Below are 21,788 nucleotides of genomic sequence, written 5' to 3'. Positions count from 1 at the left end.
ACACCACTGCACTCCAGCCTGGGCAACAGAGCTAGACTCCGTTTCAAAAAAAAAAAATCTGTTCCATTTCAGACAAAAATCAGAATTAAAGAATTTTAAGCTTATAAAACTGAAAAATGCTAAGGAATGTCCACTCACATTACTACAGTATTTCCAAACTTCAACGTAAATCAGAATCATCTGGAAGGCTTATTAAAACAGGTCTTTGGCTCCACATTCACAGCTTGATTCAGTAGGTCTAGAGTAAGGCCTAAGAACTTGCCTTTTTTCGTTTTTGTTTTTTTTTTGAAATGAGGTCTGCAGTGGTGAGATCTTGGCTCACTGCAACCTTTGCCTCCCCGGCTCAGGTGATGGTTCCACCTCAGCCTCTGGAGTAGCTGGGACCACACGTGTGTGCCACCACAAATGGCTAATTTTTGTATTTTTGTAGAGACACAGTTTCACCATGTTGCAGGCTGGTCTCCAACTCCTGAACTCAAGTGATCCTCCCGCCCTGGCCTCCCAAAGTGTTGGGATTAGAGGTATGAGCCACCACACCCAGCCAAGAACTTACATTTTAACTAAAGTTCCCACGAGATGCTAATGGTGCTAGACCTGACAACACACTTTGAAAAGCCCTACTCTAATATACATTGCATCATTTTCCATTAAAAGACACTTTTGTCCTCTATTAAATTTACTGAAGAGTTTCTTTACAGTATCCCATGGAATCAGAAATTTATCACTTCTTAAAAATTATATTGTTATATATAGAATACACTTGAACCTAACTCTAATTATGATGAAGGCCAAACCAATTCTGGATCCAAAGTTGGATTTTTTTAAAAACTTATTATGAAATATTGTATAACACCATTCAAATAAAATGTCCAGAACCGGTAAGTCTATACAGACAGTAGACCAGTAGTTGTTTAGGGTTGGAGAGGGGAAAGTGATCATCAAAAGGTTATGATAGTAAATATACTAAAATCTATTGACCTATACACTTCAAGCAGGTGAACTTCTTTGTATGTAAATTCCATCTCAATAAAGCTATTAAAGACATTGTGTGAAAGTTTATACAGTAGCTAAGCAATTTTAAACGAAATATTGCCATTGTAGCCACTCTTAGGAATATATAATTCTCATCAGAATAGCAATAGTTTTGTTTCTCCTCATCCCAGGTAAACAAGACTACCAAAATTATGACAGACTCCAAACTTCAAGTCCAAAATCAACCAGATTATATAGTATTTGTAAGGCCATTAAATTATAGGTACGTAGGAATATTCTTTGGGAAATTAATGGTAGTCTCTGGAGTGATCCCATGCACTTGGCAGTAACATATGTCAACATTCAGAGGAATTTTTGAAAAATTTGCTTCACATCAGTTCTCTGCCCACATACCCACCAGAGGCAGCAGAGCTTCAGGCACCATATAAACACATGGAGGGAACTAGCTAGACTTCCTCTTCTCACCTTCCCCACAATATACACAGTTTGTATATCTGATATCATAAAACCAAAAATTAGGTACCAAGTAGTCCTTATAAAAGGCACTTATTTTACTGCATAGGAATATCAGATCACTTATTAAACTTTCCTCATATATTTTCATCCATCAATCATTCTTATTGCTGAGAGAATTTCTACTTTCTTTTTTGGTTAAGGAAATATCAATTCCAGTAAAAAATAAACCTATAGCATCTGTAAACACTACCTTAAAAACAGAGACTTAAAGACTCTTTCCAAAGTTCAAAGATTTTAAAGTTTCCTATTATGTTACGATTTCCCCCTTGAATTAATGTCTACTGCACAATAACCCTGTTAAATTAGCTCTGATTTGCCTTTAAAGCTAAAAAGACTTACGTCTCATGAGTTCCAAAAAAGAAAATGGGTAGTTTGTTTGTGGGTGGCTTTACAGCTCCATCAGGAACTTCGTCTACCTAAAAGAAAAGTGAGAAAAATTAAAATATTTTAAATCATACACACCTCAACATTTATCTGAATAAATGAGAGCACAACATCCAAAAGGGATCTGTTATAAAATGGACCAGTTCTGCAGGCCCATAATCTCCTATCTCCAAATCTGAAACCCAAGAAGCTCTGAAAACCAAAATTTCTGTCAAAACTCATTTGATGGCAAAACCTGGACTGACACTGAGGGTATCAGTCATTTCTTTTATCCACCTACTGTTTCCACTGTTGTTTCTTTGCAGAAATATTAAGATTATCATGTGCTATTCCAGACCGCACCAGCAGCAAAATATATGGCATATGTACTCTCCCTGCCTTCCTAAAATCCCAAAATTCTGAATTATTAATCATATCATTTCAGGTAAGGAGTCTGAACCTATTCGACAACCCCTAAATGTTAGTTCTGCAGGAAATCTATACAAATAACAGAATAATGTAAAAGCAGACATTGACAAAAGTTTAAATCAGTACCTCCCAAAGTCTGAAAAACTTATTAGGAAAAGATCCTTCACTAATATGCCTAAATCACATGAGGCTACCTGTTCCTTTTTCACTGCTCTTTCAACCTTTTAAATTATGTAAGGAAGAAATCATCAGGTGCTGTCACGTCTAATATATCCATAATACTTGTTACTTTCCCTTACCAATAAAGGAAAAGCAGACCTCAGGACTAAAGCAGTACTATCTAGCTAGAATTTAACAACATGTCGGCCAGGCGCGGTGGCTCACGCCTGTAATCCCAGCACTCTGGGAGGGCGAGGTGGGTGGATCATGAGGTCAAGAGTTCAAGACCAGCCTAACCAATATGGTGCAACCCGGTCTCTACTAAAAATACAAAAATTAGCAGGGCACAGTGTCAGGTGCCTGTAATCTCAGCCACTCGGGAGGCGAATCACTTGAACCTGGGCAACAGAGGTTACAGTGAGCCGAGATCACACCACTGCACTCAAGCCTGGGTGACACAGTGAGATTCTATCTTTAAAAAAAACAAACAAAAAAAAAGAATTTAACAACATATCTATTTTAAATGTCATAATTTTCATAATTTCAAAAACACTTCAATTTGAAAATCAGCTGACTTTGTCAAGAAGGGGGTTGACCATCAGAGGACATACTATCCTCTGTAAGCATTATGGTGTTGCAGAAAAAAGACCATGAGGATGACTGAACTGGTTATTTGTGAGGGAAGTCTTAAGGCTTTCACACACCAATAGAATCATTACCACCCAATATCTCTAGGGACCTATTTCCCCACCTATATGATGAAGATCACACCTGTTATCTCAACTTTGTGGGAAGGTCCCGATAATTGCAAAAATCCTTAATCCCTTAAGAGATCATTTCTGTTAACCCAGTTCATATGCTTCTTTCTGCTAGCAAACAGCTTTAAGAGAGTTTATGCAAATACCTGGCACCTATAGCCTTTAGCAAATGCCAGGCAAAATTTAAGTTGATTTTTTAAATGATTATTACTGGTAAACGATTATGTACATGAATGTTTAAGACTTAAAAATTAATGAAGTTTGGGACATGTAGACAGAAATGTTAAAGCAAAATTGCAACAAGAAGTGTCACCTTTACAGCTCAGACTTTAAATATGTACTCTAAACTCTCTACAACAAAGATTTCAAATTTCTAAGAATGAAGAAGATAGAAAAAGGAATGTAATTGTTGGACACAGAATACACCAACACTAAATGGAGGTGTTTCTCAGAAAAAAATGATGGGGAAAAGGGAAAAGACAAACATTTCCCTTCCAATCCAAATGAACTTGTTAAATGTAGAACTTGTTAAATAAGGAAAACACTCTGATCTTCCAAAGGCTACCCTATTTTATTTTCAGTAGCACTCTTAGTCACTTAACATATGAGCGTGGGGAGGGTGATTTGGGAGATTTTTTAAACATTTCATTTGGCTTTTAACTTCACTGTGGCATGCAAATCGGAATACAGATCTATGAGACAACCTCAGATTTTCAAACACCTCAAATAAACAAGGATACCTCGAAAACCATGAAAAAGTATATTAGAGGGGCCTTAAACCTGATCAGTTTCCCTAGGCTCCATCTGAACGTGAATTGTGTTTTACAGGTGCATCATATGTACTACGGACTGTGGAGGGTATAAATTAATTCCATTTAAGGTTGTTGCCCTCGGGATCGCAATATATTTGGAAGTCAAAGCATACACAGAGTAAGAATTAAAACAAAAGATTATCACGAAAGGAATAGATTAGAATGTAAAATATATAGACAAGGATTATGACTAAGGATTGTTCAAGTTAGACTGCACCGAAAAGGCAGACTTTATAGGCAAGGAAAAAAGCTTTGGAAGGAAACTTGTGAACAGGAGTCCACGTAGAGCAACTAGATGGAACAAAGTCAAGGAACAGTGATCATTTTACACTTGGATGGCACTCTCAGCTCCTAGACAGGACTCCGTTATCTAATAGGTGTTTTCCCCCATTCGCCTGCTGACATAACTAAAACTACAGAATTTAATTATTTTTAAGAAATACATTTTCAAAGGACAGTAAATTAGTCGAAAATAAATGGCGTGGAAAAATACAACTTCAGAACCCCATGTAAGTATATTTTTAAAGGATCTTCAGCTTACCTAATCTAATAGATTGCAACATATCTTAGGTCCTATCTATCAGTTTTAGAGCCTGAGTACCACCATAAACAAAAAGACCCCTTTTTCTAAAAATGTAGCGTAGATCTTTAAACAGTCTCAATTCCTAAATGTCACAAAACATCCTGGGTCCTTAATCATTTCTCTGTACCACTAGATGTGAACTGAGGAATCTGGTCCACACCTCCTTTTTGCCTATTGGAAACAAGGTAAAACAACTTCTTCAAGGTCATAAACACCTCAAATAAAAAAGGGGAAATGAATTTTCTGGCCCTTCCTCGGTACTAAACTACTGTAATACTTCCAAGAATATCCAGTCCTGAATCTCTGTATTAAACAAGCAAATCCAGAAGGCCTCATCAAGTACAAGGTATTTTTTTAAAAACCCTGTAAATCCAATTTAACCACATACGCACTTCTCTGACATCCAAGAGTTTGTGTGTAATCTGCACAAATTCCATTGATATTTTGTACTTGATCCAAAACTACGGAAATGTCAATGTTTCACTAATTTTTAAACAAAAATTCATTCTTCATATTTCACCTACAATGGAATATTAACTAGCAACGCATTTAAATATTTCCTAGGAAGAAAATCTGTCCAAGTCTGCCAATAAACCACAGGGAAATACACAGGTATGTAGAAACGTGTGGATTTTTATAATTACACGGGAGATTATTGGGCAAAAAACTAAAATGAAAGGTCAGGTTACAAATGAGACTAAAGCGAGGGAGAGAAAGGACAGAGGAAAAAATAAAGAGACACGGTGGGCAGCAGGCCTCTGGGGAGGCGGGTAGCACTGCTAAGCGCGAGGGATACAAATCACTTACTCGAGCTGGCCAATGGGGATAACCTTTCATCTTGGCGAAGATGAGGTCTCCAGGTTTGAAATCGCGAGTCATGTTTCGGGGGCGAGACCGGGGGTCCGAAGCCCGAGAGGCGGCGAGGAGATGCGGCGGCGCGGGGATGCGGGCGGCGGACGCGGGCCCAGCTGTCGGGCCCGCGGGCGGGGGAGGATGCCTCGGGGCGTCCCGACGCGCCTGCTAGGGAGAGCACGGAGGGCGGTTAAAGCGAAGAACCCCGAAGGGAGGGGCCGCAAAGGGAGGGGGAGGGGAGCCTGCGGGTGGGGGTGGGAGAGCTAGGGGAGGGCCGTCTCCCGCTCCTCCCCCGCCAGTGCGCTGCCTCCGCGCTGGGGCAGGTCCTCCGCCCCGCCACCGAAGAGACGCCACCACCTGAGGCAAGGATGCTGCCCAGCCAGAAATCTCCCGTCTGCCCGCCCCATCTTTCTCCAGGCTTTTTCCACCGAGCTTAAGCCCCAGAAGAGAGGAGGTGCATGGGAGAGAAAAACGCAGGGATTCCGAGGCGAGCGGCCCCCTTCCGCCCACGCAAGGCCTCCCCCGCAACCTGCTGCCCAGCGGCTGCAGCCTCGGCCCCCTCGACTCCCGGGCGGGCCGCGTTCACTTCCCCGCTACAGCCAAGAGCGAGGCCACCGAGGGGGGGGGCGGGGCGAGTCCCCGTCGCCCGCTCACCTGCCGGGGCCGCGGGCGCCGACGCTGCGGTTGCTGGCCGGTCGCCTCTACCCGCGTCCACGCAAGCCACCTGCGCCACCAGCTGCCGCAGAGGCGTCTCAACGGCTCGGAATCGCAACCGCGCCGCCGCTGCCGCCGCCGTAGCTGCGCTGCTCCCGCGCGGCTCCCGCTCGGCGCCCGCTAGCACTGGGGCGCGACCAACTGTTTACCGAGAGAGGGGGGATGATGCAGCACCCGGCGAAGGTGTGTGGCTCCGAAGCGGATTTTCTGAAAACCCTACGTCCCCAAGTTCGCTTTCATGTAACAAGTGCATGCAAATGGAGAGGAAGACGCAAGCGAAGAAGAAAGGACTGGGCGAAAATAGCTCGGCCTGCCGCAAGTTCCCCCTGCGGTTTGCGGAGTGGTCGGGCCCGGCCCGCCCCTGCTGGCCTCTCTGCGTGTGTGTATTTGTATGTGTACTGTATGTAAAAGGCGGGGAGGGAGGAAATGATTGTTGTGGACGCGGTTTGGGGGCGGGTATCCGGGCCTCTATCCCTTGGCTGCGTGTTAGGGAGAAACTGGCAGTAAAGCTTCATGTTCTTGTATCGTTTCCCAGGGTGGGGAGGTTTGAATGCTGCTTTTGCGCGGTTTGCATCATCCAAAAAAGAGGAGCTGTACGAAAACCCAAAAATGAAATTGGAGCATGCGGCGGTTGCAGGGTGTGCTGCATCTAGGCCTCTTGCACCTCGCTGAATGGGCCTCGTAGTCTCCTTTTCCTTGAAATTGTAGTATGAGAGAGCCCTATTTCATTTATTTTACATTTGAATCACCAAGAACTATTAATAAAAATGCAATCCTACTGAATGCAAAATGCGAAGGGTACAAAAGAATGACAGGAAAACAAAAAACCTTTTAGATAGGATGTGGGTTTGGGCCCTAACTAAATTTTAGCTGCATCTAAATTTTATTTCCCTAGTGAATAGGAGCTGGTAGGTGGTACACTGTATAAGTGTTACTAAACCTCAAATATTTTCTCTTAAAATGCTCTTCAAGGGATTTTAAAGATTAATTTTTTGATTCTTTTGAGAGGCTGAAAATATTTTTAAAAAGAATGTTAAGACATATAAAAATAAGAATAATAAGACATATATTAGCACCTAGATAATACTGTTTTAAATACGGGACTCAACTGGAAATGAATTAGGAAATTTTTTTTTTGAATTGGTAAAAATTGAGAGTTTTTTGAAAGCAATACAGCATGTCTTTAAAAAGGAATGAAAGAAGACAGTCCCAAAGTAAAATGTCCTGCAAGGAGTTTGGAGAAACTAAGTATACCTGGGCAATATGCAGAGAGTTCCAAGTGGCGCAAAAAGAGAAATTGGCAGAGGAGAAGGAAGGGTTGGTGAAATGTCTTGAAGCTTCTCATTCTGAATTGGAATTTAATGCGTGTAATAGGAAGCTACTATAGGTTGCTCAGCAAGAAAGGGGTAAAAATGATTATTTAACCAGTTCTTGATGTTTCAAGGTAGATGTTAGTAGAAAGAGGATGGGGGTAACTGGAGTACTCATGAAATGACGCATTTCTCAGTGAGAATGGTGACTAGGAAAAGGGAAGGAAGAGCACAACTAAGTAATTACACAAAGAAATGATTGTCAGGTGTTGGCTATAAATTATGCATAGGAAAAGGTGGAAAAAGATGTATTGAAGAAAAGCTCAAGATACAGAGTAAGAGAGACAAAGCAGCATCCAGCAATCATTTTTTTGTGTGTGTGCACTTTATTTGCTCTAAACCCTATAAGGCCTTGCTACTTCAAGTGTGGTCCAAGGCCCAGCAGCAACGGCGTTACCTGGGAGCTCAGGTAAAGCTCAGCCCTTCCCCAGGCCTTCTAAATCATAATCTGCGTTTTAACAGGATCCCTAGGTGATTCTTACGCATATTCAAGTTTGAGAAACTGCTTTAAAGGATACCTCAGACTGTAAACACTTCAAACTAAGGAAAACAGACATATAATAAGTTATAATTAATGTTAAATATAACTTTATTAGTACTAATGGTAGGATTAACAGGTAAAGAGGGGGTAGTTAGTGTTGGGGGAGACCTCAGAGAAGAAATAAAAAAGGGAAAATGGAAAAGCATTGATGTTTTAGTATTAGTGTTTTTTTGTTGTTGTTGTTTTGTTGTTTTAAAAACAGGAAGTACCATACTTAGCTCCTGCTGCCTTTAAGTTTTGTCCGTTTCAACCTGTGGCAGTTTGTGGACAACAGGAGATACCCTTTAACCAATAAAGGCAAAACAGGTGGTGGTTTAAGCTTCCAGAGAACAAAAGCCCAGGATCCCTGGGAGCAACAGTTCTGAATCTGAGAGGAAAGGGGGAGGGGAGGGCAGGGAACGGAAAAGGAAAGCTGGGCACATCCTAGCCACTTGGAGAGCTTTTCTGTGCTCTTTTCGAGCTGTGACCTTTTCCAGCCATGCTTGGTGCAGCCCTCCCCCATAGTCAGCCTTCTTAGTGGGGATACTTGAAAAAGTATACCAAAATGGAGATCAGAGGAGCAATGGGAAAGTTATAAGAAGAAAGAATATAATTTCCAAAACAACTGAAGCAAGGGCAGGGGGCAGGAAAATCCAAATGAGTTGAGGCAGGAACTTGGCCTACATTCTCTCATTTAACCCAAGTGCCGCTATCCCCATTTCACAGATGAGAAAATAGGCTCACAGAAGATAAGCAACTTGCCCAAGATCACACATCTAGTCCAGGGGCTGGGGCAACATTCTAGCCCCTCTGGCTACTTGCCCGTGCCTTTTTTGTGATCCCACATCGCCTCTAGGTGGGGCAGGGAGGCAGCAAGGCTGAAGGAGGAGTGGCTTATAATTAGAAAAAGATGCTGGAAGGAAAAGCAGCCCAGTACTTACTCTTCCACCTTCCGCCTTTGGGGTTGAAAGTATTGCCAGCTTCAAATTTCCTAACAACCTCCCTCCACACCATGCCATTCCCCAACTTGTCCCCAGCACGAGACCATTCTGTTTAACTTCTTCTGGTCCTAAAAAACTCAACCCAAAAATCACCTCTGGAAAGGATGTGACCTAATCTTAGAGTAACATAGTTTCTTATTCACACTCTTTCCTACTAATCTGTAAACTTCTTAGAAGTAGGCACTATCTTATTCATCAGTGCAGGTACTCAATAAAAAAGCGCCGGACGCGGTGGCCCATGCCTGTAATCCCAGCACTCTGGGAGGCCAAGGCAGGTGGATCACGAGGTCAGCAGTTCAAGACCAGCCTGGCCAACATGGTGAAACCCCGTCTATACTAAAAATACAAAAATTAGCTGGGCGTGGTGGTGTGCGCCTGTTAATCCCAGCTACTCAGGAGGCTGAGGCTGGAGAATCCCTTGAACCTGGGAGGCAGAGGTTGCAGTGTTCCAAGATCACCCCACTGCACTCCAGCCAGGGTGACAAAGCGAGACTCTGTCTCAAAAAAAATTTCTTTTCAAAAATATTTATTGAATGAATGAGAGGGAGGAGCAAGTGAAAAACCCCAACAGACTCATTAATCCTTTAGGAGGAAAAAACAGGTGAGTATGACACATGGAAGTGTTTTCATTTTGACTTTATGAATTTTTCTTGTACGGTACTTAAAGGTTAACCCTTTAAGAGCAGTGACATTTTTCGTTCACTACAAATACATTCATTTTAACCATTTTAATGAAAATCTTTCTAAATGAGATCTTTATTCTAAAAAATTAGCAACAACCTTCCTTCGTATCTTTTACATAATTTCCTACCTTAATACACAGTGTTAGTGATGCACCTTCAATTTATTGGTATGAACAGGTATTGAACTGTTTTCTCATGTGTTATATGTTAATCCTTATGATGGGGAAATAGTGGGAAGTTAGCAAGAATATGGGGGAAAATAAAGAGCATTAATCAAAGAGCTAGTTTAGTTGGGGATGTCATAAATCCAATCTAGGTCTTGCTTCCCATGAAAATCAATAAGCATTCAAAGCTTTGACTCCCAAGTGGGCGAAAACCAAGATGTACTAGCTTATGAGCTGGTAACTAGGTTTACTGCTGAGCTGGTTTACCAATGTTTAGAAGAGAGTTGTTTTCAGCACATGAGATAAGTCTTAAGAAATCTGAGTGCTTCTTAGAAAGACTAGAAAGAAGCAAGGCAAAGATAAGAGTTTGACAGTTGACCTGTGAGTACTATTGGTGCCTTTTGTGTAGACTGCCTAGACTGTGGGCCATTCCAGTGGGAATTTTTTTTTTTTTTTTGAGACGGAGTCTTGCTCTGTCACACAGGCTAGAGCGCAGTGGCCCAACCTCAGCCCACCGCAGCCTCCACTTCCTGAATTCAAGTGATTATCCTGCCTCAGCCTCCCGAGTAGCTGGGATTACAGGTGCCCACCACCACACCTGGCCATTTGTTTTTTTGTATTTTTAGTAGAGACAGGGTTTCTCTATGTTGGCCAGGCTGGTTTTGAACTCCTGACAAGTGCTCCATCCACCTCGGCCTTCCAAAGTGCTAGGATTACAGGAGTGAGCCGCCGCACCTGGCCTTTTTTTTTTTTTTTTTTTTTTTTTGAGATGGAGTCTCACTCTGTTGCCCAGGCTGGAGTGCAGTGGTGCAATCTTGGCTCACTGCAACCTCCGCCTCCTGGGTTCAAGCGATTCTCCTGCCTCAGCTTCCCAAGTAGCTGAGATTACAGGCATGTGCCACCATGCCCGGCTAATTTTTTTTGTAGTTTTAGGAGAGATGGCGTCTTGCCACATTGGCCAGACTGGTCTCGAACCCCTGACCTCAGGTGATCTGCCCTCCCTGGCCTCCCAGAGTGCTAGGATTACAGGCGTGAGTCACCGTGCCCGACCTCCAGTGGAATTTTTTAAAAAATCACTAGATGACCTGATTACTTCTCATCTCAGACACTTGGTTTGCTTCTTTCTTACATCTCCATCTCCAGTCTCAGTTAAGACTTCTCTTACCCACATGTGTGTATGCCATACTCCTTTTTTACTCTGCTGCCTGATTTTGCCTTTTTCCCTTCTTCATCTTATTCCTTTGTCTACATTCTTTCTCATTTTCCTCCGTGTTTTTACTCCATGATTTTGGTGTGTGAAGTGCGTAGCTTTGTAAGTAGAATGATCTCTTGCTGTGGTCAATAGACCTACCAACCTACTGATGTCTTTTATTGTCTTTGCACCATTGATTCTTCTAGGTCGGCTTCCTCAGAGTGTTTTTTGAGAACAATAGTGTAGCTTGAGAAGTTAAAAGGCCTAAATTAGGGAAAAGGAAATTCTGTAGACAAGTGAATTTGAGAAACGCAGAGTCAAAGTTGCATGACTTTCTTTAAAGTAAGACATCTCATAGCTGTTAAAATATTAAATTTGCTTTATGAATTTCTAAAATGGGTTTTTAGCCATCAGTCCAAAGTTGTTTGACAATGGAACTCCCCTTTCTTTTTTCCTGGAAAACCCTCACCTAGGACTAGTGATGGTAAATATTGTACCATGCAACATTTTGGCGATATGCTTTCTTATGAGCTCATTGATAAGCAAGGGATGTGAAGTTGAGCTCTGATAGCCAGACAGACGCCAGAGGCTTTACTTTATATGCAAATTTAATGTATCTTAATATTTAGAAAAAGTAACTCACGTGCTTGATGTTCAATTACAGAGAAAAAACTAATAGTTACAACTTTGATATGACATAAGAAAAGAGAGCACAGGCTTTGGAGTCAAGCATGAGTTCTGATCATGGCTCTGTCAGTTTCCATGCGTGCTATTAGGCAACTCTTTTAACTTCATGTACTTATTTTCTTATCAGTGAAATGTGAATAAGGACACTTGCCTTGGAGGGCTATTGTGAGGCTTAAATTAGATCATAAATGTATAATGTGCATGATATTAGTATCTTAGCCATATTTACAACCTAGGGGGAAAAATAAGTAATTGTCTTCCATGTATGTATAGGCTTATGCTATGACTTGGTCTAAAATCCAACTAGATGTAGAGGGAAAAGCTCTGTATGAAAACTTCACTTCTAAGGACTGCTGGATGACAAATTACTGGTTTGACTTTGCTGTTTGGAGATTTTTTTCTTCTTCTTCTTGGATTGGTCTTTTATTATTATTATTATTATTATTGTTATTATTATTATTATTATTATTATTATTTGAGATAGGGTCTTGCTCTGTTGCCCAGGCCAGAGTGCAACGGCCTGATCTCAGCTCACTGCATCCTCAAACTCTTAGGCTCAAGTGATCCTTCCCTCTCAACCTCTGGAGTAGTTGGGACTACAGTCGCATACCATTATCCCCAGCTTTTTTTTTTTTATTTTAATTTTTTGTAGAGACAAGGTCTCCGTATGTTGCCCAGGCTGATCTCAAACTCCTGGTCTCAAGCAATCCTCCTGCCTCGGCCTCCCAAAACTGTAGGATGATGGGCGTGAGCCTCAATGCCTAGCCTGGTTTAGGTTTTTTTGTTGTTTTTTTTTTTAAGATTTTATTTTTTGAGAGCAGTTTTAGATTCACAGCAAAATTGAGAAGATACAGATGTATCCCATGTGCCCTCTACCCCCACACATGCATAGCCTATATCATTATCAACATCCCCCACTAAAGTGTTACATTTTTTATGATTGATGAAACTACATTGACATATTACCCAATGTCCATAGTTTACATTAAGGTTCGCTATTGGTTTGTGCATTCTATGGGTTTGGACGAATTTATAATGACATGTATCTGCCACTGTAACATCATACAGAGTAGTTTCACTGCCCTCAAAATCCTTTCTGCCCTGCCTATTCATCCATCCATTCCCCAAGTCATGGCAACTGCTTATCTTTTTACTGTCTTCATACTTTCCTCTTTTCCAAATCATACAATATGTAACCTTTTCAGAGGCTTCTTTCACTTCATAATCTGCATTTAAGTTTCCTCCATGGCTTGATAGGTAATTTCTTTTTAGTCCCGAAACATATTCCATTGTCTGGACATATTTTGTTTGTGCAAATATTCACCTACTGAAGGACATGTTGGTTGCTTCCAAGTTTTGGCAATTATGAATAAAACTGCTATAAACAACTATGTGCATGTTTTGTGTGAACATAAGTTTTCAACTTATTTGTGTAAATACCAAGTTCTGTAATTGCTGATTCATATGGGAAGAATATGTTTCACTTTTAAGAAATTGCCAAACGGTTTTCCAAAGTGGTTGTACCATTTTATATTCCCACCAGCAATGAATGATAGTTCCTGTTGCTCCACATCCTCATCAGCATTTGGTGTTGTGTTTTGGATCTTTGCCATTCTATTAGATGTGTATTAGGTATCTCATTGTTATTTTATTTTTTATATATATTATAGCTCATAACTTTTTAGCTCCTCCACAGTGGTTAGTAGAATATTTCTGCTTAAGTGTGTTTTATATGTGTCCTTTACTGAAGAAAATATTTGTTAAGACATTAACCTAGAATAATATGGAAACCTAAGGTGTCTTGGACAAAACAGAGTTTATGTACAGATTACAAAATATTTCGAAAATACAAAATAGTAGCAATGAATTTTTAAAATTTCCATACCCACAAATTACCCTGTTAAAATGTTTGTGAATTATCTTCCAGTCTTCATTTGTATAGATTTTTTTTTTTTTTTCAGGCAGAGTCTCGCTCTGTCACCCAGGTTGCAGTGCAGTGGCACAATCACACCTCACTGAAGCCTCATCCTCCTGGGCTCAAGTGATCCTCCCAGCCTGAGTAGCTGGGACTACATGTGTGCACCACCATGCCTGGCTAATTTTTTATTTTTTGTAGAGAGGAGGTCTCTGTGTTGCCCAGGCTGGTTTTGAAACCTGGGCTCAGGCAATCCTCCTCTCTTAACCTCCCAAAGTGTCAGGATTACAGGCATAAGCCACCACAGCTGGATTTTTGTATAGATTTTTAAAAATAGTTTGTAAATATTGTTTTTAAATAAACTTTTCCTTTTTGAATAATTTTATTTTATGGACAAGTTATCAAGATAGTACAGGGGGTTATTGTATACCTTTTGCTAAGTTTTCACTCTTGTTAATATCCTGTATTAGCATTGTAAGGGTGTCAAGATTAAGAAATTAACATTTCCACAACACTGTTACCTAAACTACTGAGTGTATTTGTATTTCACCAACTTTCCCATTAATGTCCTCCTTCTGTTACAGGATCCTGTCCAGGATACCATATTATCCTGTGTTGTCATGTCCTCCCGGTCTTTTCCAGTCTATGGCAGTTTCTAAGTCTTCCCTTGTTTTTCATGATCTTGGTAGTCTTTTTTTTGTTTGTTTTTGTTTTTGTTTTTTTGAGACAGAGTCTCATTCTGTCACCCAGGCTGGAGTGCAGTGGCGTGATCTTGACTCACTGTAACCTCCACCTCTCAGATTCAAGCGATTCTCCTGCCTGGGACAGTCTTGAGGAGTTCTGGCCAGATCCACTGTAGAATGTCCCCTAATCTGAATTGGTCTGATGTTTTCCTCATGGTTACACTGGTGATATGGGATTTTGGAAAGAATACCCCAAAAGTAAAGTGTCCTTCTGGTCACATCATATCAGCTATATGATATGAACATGACACCACGCGGAATGTTAACCTTCATCACGATTTTGGTGATGTCTGTTAGTTTTCTCCACTATAAAGTTACTATTTTTCTCGTTCCCTACTTATTCTTTGGAAACAGTCGCTAAGTCTAGCCCACTCCCGGGGGTGGGGGGTCAGGGACACCCAGAAATGAAGCTTCACCTCCTAGAGAGGGGAATATCTCTCTATATATATACTTCGGAATTCTTCTACAAAAAAGATTTGTTTCTTCCCCCTTATTTATAAATATTGTTTTTAGTGACTAAATTACTGGCTATACTATAGTTTAGCTAAATAGTGTTCAAATGTTGCACATTTAGGTGGTATACAATTTTTTACTTAGAGAGTTTTGTATTAATAATTTATAATCATATGATGGGTTTTTTAAATTTGCATTTTTATCTGTAGTGTTTTAAACACATTCCTTGCTCCAAGGAACATATATTTATAATTTCAAAAAATCAATACCTCTTCAGCATAGGCCTGCATATTTTATTTGACTGGGAACTCTTTTATCTCCAAGATTTTAAACTTGGAGCTTTCTGCTGTGATCGTAATCCAGGCAACTCTCCAGCACTGTTCTATCCATTGAACCTCTTTTTCTCAGTTAACTTGACTTTAGTCATTTTTGCATCCCACTTCACTCAGCATATCCCACTTTCCAACCTCACATGATGCCTATGACAACAGTCTTCACATTTTTTTGCTGCTATAGTTCGCCCTGCCAAACATTTTAAGTTGAAATATAACATTTTTTCAACATTTTAATCCTTCCAAAAGATGCAGTTTCTAGCACATTAGAGATATTTTAAAGTAAAAATGTTACATGAAGTGTAGTGTAAATACCGACAGTGATTTCATAGCCACTATTATTCATTTTCAGAAAAACGTGAATAAATACATCTTTATTTTAAGGAATAAAGAATTCTTGTTCCTTAATAAAAATTTATTAGCATTTAAAAATTTTCCATATTTGCTTATTCTCCTTGAACTCTAATTTCCATTCTACTTGCCCTGTAGAATTTTGTTGTAATCCAATACATTTTATATTTGAAAGTACTTTAGGGCTAGGTGTGGTGGCTCACGCCTATAATCCCAGCACTTTGGGAGGCCAAGATGGGCAGATCACCTGAGGTCAGGAGTTTGAGACTAGCCTAGCCAACATGGTGAAACCCTGTCTCTACTAAAAATACAAAAATTAGCCGGGCGTGGTGGTGCGTGCCCGTAATCCCAGCTACTGGGGAGACTGAGGCAAGAAAATCACTTGAACCCGGGGGGCAGAGGTTGCAGTGAGCCAAGATCACGCCATTGCACTCCAGCCTGGGCGACAGAGCAAAACTCTGTGTCAAAAAAAAAAAGAAAGTACTTTATTGAGGAAGCCATCATAGTTCTCTGTAACAGTAATATGTATATAAATTGAAATTATAAAGTGCACTTTTTTTCTTGTGATTATAAGACACAGATTTTTTCCTCAGATTGTTTTTCATTAAAATTAGTCATATATAATTGACCAAATAAACATATATTACACATTTTAATACATTATTCATTATGAAAATTATATCGGAAATGTTTCTCTTAAGCAGATGAGTCATGATCAAATTTTTTCTAAGTATAATATTTAATGAAAGTGAAAGGCATAGATGGTAAATACTACTCAGTCTGGCAGTTGGTAGATATTTTAATTTTTTCTTACTAGGAGGTAAAATTTTTTAACTTCTTTTTTTTTAGAGATAAGGTCTTGCTATGTTTCCCAGGCTGGATTCAAACTCCTGGGCTCAAATTATCCTCTCGTGTCAGCCAGGATTACAGGCACGCACCACTGCCTAGCTTAAACATTTTATAAGATAAACTAGAAAAAAATATTATGTGATGATAGGTTCTTGAAATACAGATGGCTCTCTATCAGCAGTTTTTACATTCCTGGATTCGACCAACCCCAACCCTGATGGAAAAAACAGTACCTGCATTCTGCATTGGTAAAATCCGCGGATGCAGAATCTGGCACCTCTTCACCGCACCCCCTCCATCCCACCTCCCCCTGTGAGTGCTAACTAAGGAACTTGAGTATCCAGGATTATGGTATCCACGGGGGTTCTGGAACAATCCCCCACAGATAAGGAGAGCCAACTGTGTATTATTGAATAACACATTCAGTTTAAGAGAATCACTTAAATTTTTACCCTGGATTTTAATCAGTGTATCTGGAAATGTTTAGTATTCATGGGAAACTTTCCAGTTACATTTTAGGAATCAAGTTTAACCAGTTTATACCACTTCATCTGTGCAAAGATGATTTATTTACCAGCTCTAATGACAAATCTTAGAGATGAGTAGTGAGAACATCTAAAAAGAATTGGCAGGGCACGGTGGCACGTGCGGTAGTCTCAGCTACTCAGGAGCCTGAAGTGGGACAATCACTTGAGCCCACCATCACTTGAGTTCAAGGTTACAGTGAGCTATGATCACCACTGTACCGAAGCCTGGGTGACTGAGCAAGACCCTGTCTCAAAACAAACAAAATTGTTTATTTGAAGGGGGACTGAGAAACACTTTAATGTTCTATATTTCTTATCAATGCTATGTTTGTTTTGCTCCTGTGGGAATCTTTCTCACTCTTTTTATACAATTCAAAAGATAGAAGAGGCAGAACTGGGCCATTTCTGCTTTCTCTTTCCTAGGCCACAAGTGTTGCTAAAGAATGCAGCAAAATCATGTAGGTCCCTTAAGTTAAAATTCATATTAATGTGGCAAGTTTGAATCATATTTTACAAAAGCAGCTGTATAAGAAACATTTTATCTATTATGACAAATAACTCTGACTTCAATACTGTTGACTAGCAGGAAATTCAGTCTCACTGTAGGATTTCCTTCCTCCTTCTAGAAGTTCACAAGAAGTAGGCTGATGTGCTGCACTGGGTACATAGGAAAGCTTCCTCATCTTCAGACCATCCTGATTGGATGATCCCTTGAATGTCTTGGTAGCCCTACAGATAGCAAAAAAATGTAGAGAATCAGAAAGATTAATACAGCTCAGTAAAGTATCTTACCACTTTTCCACTGAACTCTTAAGATCACTCAGCTGGTCCTTCATTAAATTTTGTTTCCTCTCCATTGTATAACCCATTATGACTCTTTCAAGTCATGACAGTACTCCCCAAGTTCACACTTAACCTTGAATCATCCTCAATCTTAGCAGATAACCTTTTCCCCACAGAGAAGATCTGCCATCAAGCTCTTCTCAGAGTAGTACCTGTCTTTCTTTGTCCCTGCTACCTCGATGGAAAAGTAAAGAATTTCCGTCATACCGTCCAAGGTTAATTCTTTCTATTTTGGGGAGTGGGGGAAAGGCAATGCCCTGTATTGCAGAGGATCATGTATTTACTATACCTTTGTTTTCACAATACAAACTCAGGAAATAGAATTCTGAAAAAAAAAACTTCACTGTGGGTGTATGAAGAGAAGAAAATTAAGCATTTTCAGGGCCATGTGTTAGAAAAAAGGCTGAGTAAACACTGCAAATATTGTATTTCTCTCACTGCTGGTCCTTTTCTCGATACCTTCATAATATCTATAAACAAAGCAGATTTTCCTTGCCTTAAACAAAAACTTTCTATTGAACCTACAGTGTGTAGATCTGTGTTTTTTCACTTTTTATTTTGAAATAATTATAGATTCACAGAAAGCTGCAAAAATAATACAGAAAGGTCCTTTGAACCCTTCACTCATATCCTCCAATGGTTATATCTGAATTATAGTATAATGACAAAATCAGGAAATTGATCTTGGAACGATGTGTATGTATAATTATCTGTCATTTATCACACGTTGTAGATTCCTGCCACCACAATCAAGATACAGAACTATTCCACCACCATGAAGACCCCTAGTGCTACCCCTTTAGAGTCATTTTCTTCTCCTCCCAATTCCTAACCCTTGGCAATCACTAATCATTTCTCCATCCCTATAATTTCATCATTTTGAGAATATTATATATATTAAATCATACAGTATGTGGCCTTTTGAGATTGGCTCTCATCACTCATCTTAAGGCTCTTAAAACCCATCCAAGTTTTTCTATGTATCAATAGTTCATTGCTTTTTATTTCTGAGTAGGATTCCATGGTATGAATGTATACAGTTTGTGGAACCATCCACCTATTGAAGGACATCATGGTTGTTTCCAGATTTCCCCTATTACAAACAAAGCTTTGATGAACATTTATGTATAGTTTTTGTGTAGATATAAGTTTTTATTTCTCTGGGTTAAATGGCCAGAAGTATCATTACTGGGGTGTATGTAGTTGCACACTTAGTTTTTAAAAATAAACTGCCAAACTATTTTCTAAAGTGGCTAAGCCATTTTACATTCTCTCCAACGATGTATGAGAAATGTAGTTTTTCCACATCTTCACCAGAATTCGGTATCATCATTATTTTTATTTTACACTATTCTAACAGCGTGGTCTTAATTTGCATTTCCCAAATGGTTAGTGATATTAAATATCTTTTCATGTGCTTATTTGCCATCTGTACATCCTCTGATGAAATGTCTATTCATGTCCTTTGCTAGTTTCCTAACTGGACTTTTTTTTACTGTTGAGTTTCAAGCATTCTTTTTTGTTTTTGCCACAAGTTGTGTTTTATTTTCATTATTCATACAAATAATTTTCATACATTTATTTATTTATTTATTTATTTATTTATTTAGACAGAGTCTCCCTCTGTCACCCAGGCTAGAGTTCAGTGGCGCCATCTTGGCTCACTGCAACTTCTGCCTCCCGGGTTCAAGCCATTCTCCTGCCTCAGCCTCCCGAGGAGCTGGGAATACAGCTGGCTAATTTTGGTATTTTCAGTAGAGACGGGGTTTCACCATGATAGGTTGGTCTCAAACTCCTGACCTCAGGTGATCCACCTGCATTAGCTTCCCAAAGTGCTGGGATTATAGGCGTGAGCCACCGCGCCCCGCCACAAATAATTTTCTATAATATCCTGGGGCAAGCCAGAGAATTTGGCAGTCCCATTGCGGGGCCCCTCAGAAACTCACAGGTCGGTGGCATGGTGCAGAGAGCCCAGGTTCACAGCGCAGCTTGTGGGGCATGTCCACCTTGCAGGTGGCTCTTCCTCCACATCTCAAGTGGGGGCTCACAGATGACAGGCGTAGGGAATCCTTGAGGCCCTCAGGAAATTTCACTCCGCTTCTCCTGCTCTGTGGTGTTTTTGGTTGGCAGAGTGTTTTCCTGCATCTCTGCGGCCTTCAGCTTGGCCTTATCCAAGCTGGCAATTTCCTCCAGGTCCAGTTTGTGTGCCATTTTCTTAACCCCTTTCCCATTTGCCCTGAGAATACTCTCCAGCGGTGCTTGTGGCTGCAGTGTTTACCCACAACTTTGCCACAAAATATCTCACTTTTATCACTATTTTTACATGGTTCTAGAATATTGACTTTGGAAACAAAAGACGTCACTCTGTTTATAGCATTTTGTTTTTAGTAGTGGTATTTCCATTTGCAAAATGTAGTGATTCTCAATCACTGAAAATGCCAGATCCTAGAAAACATAGCATTCCTACATGGGATGTTAACATCGTTCTCAAACAGTTGTTGCCCGAAGATTCACTTGACAAATCCGGTTTTTCCGAAATAGACGATTCTGATGATTCAGACTATTTTTATGTTAGTTCTGTTTAGAAATAACTTCAGGAAAGGTTTTTATATTTTATTTTCACATCAAAAATCAGTCAGATTTGCTTCAGCCTCCAAGAGCCTGTTTATGTAAAATTAAATGAGCACTGGCAGTGAGCTGCCCTTTTTTTTTCTAAACAGGAAAAGGGCTAAAGCAATCCGTGGCATCCTGCTCCAACCCTGGGTTCCTGGTGCTCCCATTCATGTTGTTGTGGCAAGAGACCCAGTTTCAAGCATTCCTTATATATTCTAGATAAGAGTTCTTTGTCACATACGTGATTTGCAAGTATTTTCTCCATATGTGTAACTTGTCTTTTCGTCTTCCCTATAGGTCTTTCACAGACTAAAAGTTTTACATTTTGATGAAGTTCAACTTATCAGGTTTTTTTCTTTGATGGATTATCCTTTTGTTGTCATGTCTGAGAACTCTTCATTAAGCCCTAGATCCCAAAGATTTTTCTTCTGTTTTCTCTTTAAACCTTTAGCATTTAATGTCTAACATTTAACCCTGTGATCTACTTTGAGTTAATTTTTGTAAGATTTAAGTGGAGGTTCATTTTTTTGTCTATGGATATCTGAATGCTCTAGCACCTTTGTTGAAAAGGCTACCCGTTTTCTTGAATTGCTTTTTCACCTTTGTCAAAAACTTAGAATAAGCTTGTTTGTATCTGTAAAACTTTTGCTGGGATTTTTTTCTGTTGTAAGAGAGGGGGTCTCACTATGTTGCCCAGGCTGGAGTGGTTTGGGTACTCACAAGCAAAGGCCCACAACTGATTAGCATGGGAGTTTTGACCTGCTCCATTTCCAACTTTGTCCAATTCACCACTCTTTTGGCAACCTGGTGGTCCCCCACTCCTGGGAAATCACCATATTGACCTCGGACTTAATGTGGACACCTGATCACTCAGCATAGTGCACTATAGCCTGGAAGTCCTGAGCTTAAGCAGTCCTCTTGCCTCAGCCTCCTGAATAGCTGGAACTACAAGTATACACTGCACCTAGCTTGCTGGGATTTTGATAGGAATTAAATTTATAAATATATTATAAATTTAATTGTATATACATTTCTATACTACATATTATATAGAATACATAAACATAGAAATAAATATATATTTAATGATACATAATTATATGATATAGAAAAATATATCATATATTTATATATAAATTTGAAGAAAATTTAGGTCTTTACTAGGCTGAGTTTTCTAACCCTTGAACATAGTATATCTGTTAATTTAGTTCTTTCATATCTTTGATTGGCATTTTGTGGTGTTCAGCCTACAAGTCCCACACATGTTTTGTTAGATTTACAACTAAGTGTTTTATTTTTTGGAGTGATTGTTTTAATTTCAGTGTTCATTGCTAGATATAGAAATACAGTTGATTTCTTACAGTTT

General features: G+C 39.9%; 2 protein-coding genes across 14 annotated transcripts in view; both read right to left on the bottom strand.

The window, feature by feature from the left end:
• The window catches only part of PSIP1 (PC4 and SRSF1 interacting protein 1), a 51,039-nt gene extending 44,518 nt beyond the window's left edge, over positions 1–6,521 (bottom strand). For 5 of the 13 annotated variants that reach the window (XM_009244438.3, XM_063714211.1, XM_054519843.2 and 2 more), the window contains exons 1-3: positions 6,120–6,430; positions 5,421–5,633; positions 1,849–1,925 (exon numbers count right to left, since the gene is read on the bottom strand). In XM_009244438.3, coding sequence (XP_009242713.1) covers positions 1,849–1,925; positions 5,421–5,492 — 149 coding nt within the window. In that variant the 5' untranslated portion in view covers positions 5,493–5,633; positions 6,120–6,430. The other 8 variants (XM_054519842.2, XM_024252033.3, XM_024252032.3 and 5 more) reach the window with 3 other exon arrangements.
• Positions 6,522–19,765: 13,244 nt separating this feature from the next.
• Positions 19,766–20,067, bottom strand: LOC112134992 (thymosin beta-10). Its single transcript, XM_024252853.2, has one exon. The coding sequence runs from the start codon at positions 20,018–20,020 to the stop codon at positions 19,889–19,891; it is 132 nt and encodes a 43-aa protein (XP_024108621.1). The 5' UTR covers positions 20,021–20,067; the 3' UTR covers positions 19,766–19,888.
• Between the last annotated feature and the right edge of the window lie 1,721 nt (positions 20,068–21,788).

Source organism: Pongo abelii, chromosome 13 (assembly GCF_028885655.2).
Source record: "Pongo abelii isolate AG06213 chromosome 13, NHGRI_mPonAbe1-v2.0_pri, whole genome shotgun sequence".
In the NCBI taxonomy this organism is placed as follows: domain Eukaryota; kingdom Metazoa; phylum Chordata; class Mammalia; order Primates; family Hominidae; genus Pongo; species Pongo abelii.
This window is presented reverse-complemented; position numbering and strand designations above follow the sequence as displayed.

Coding starts and splice junctions, on each gene's coding strand:
- LOC112134992 (XM_024252853.2), bottom strand. CDS start 20,020: ATGGCACACAAACTGGACCTGGAGGAAATTGCCAGCTTGGATAAGGCC.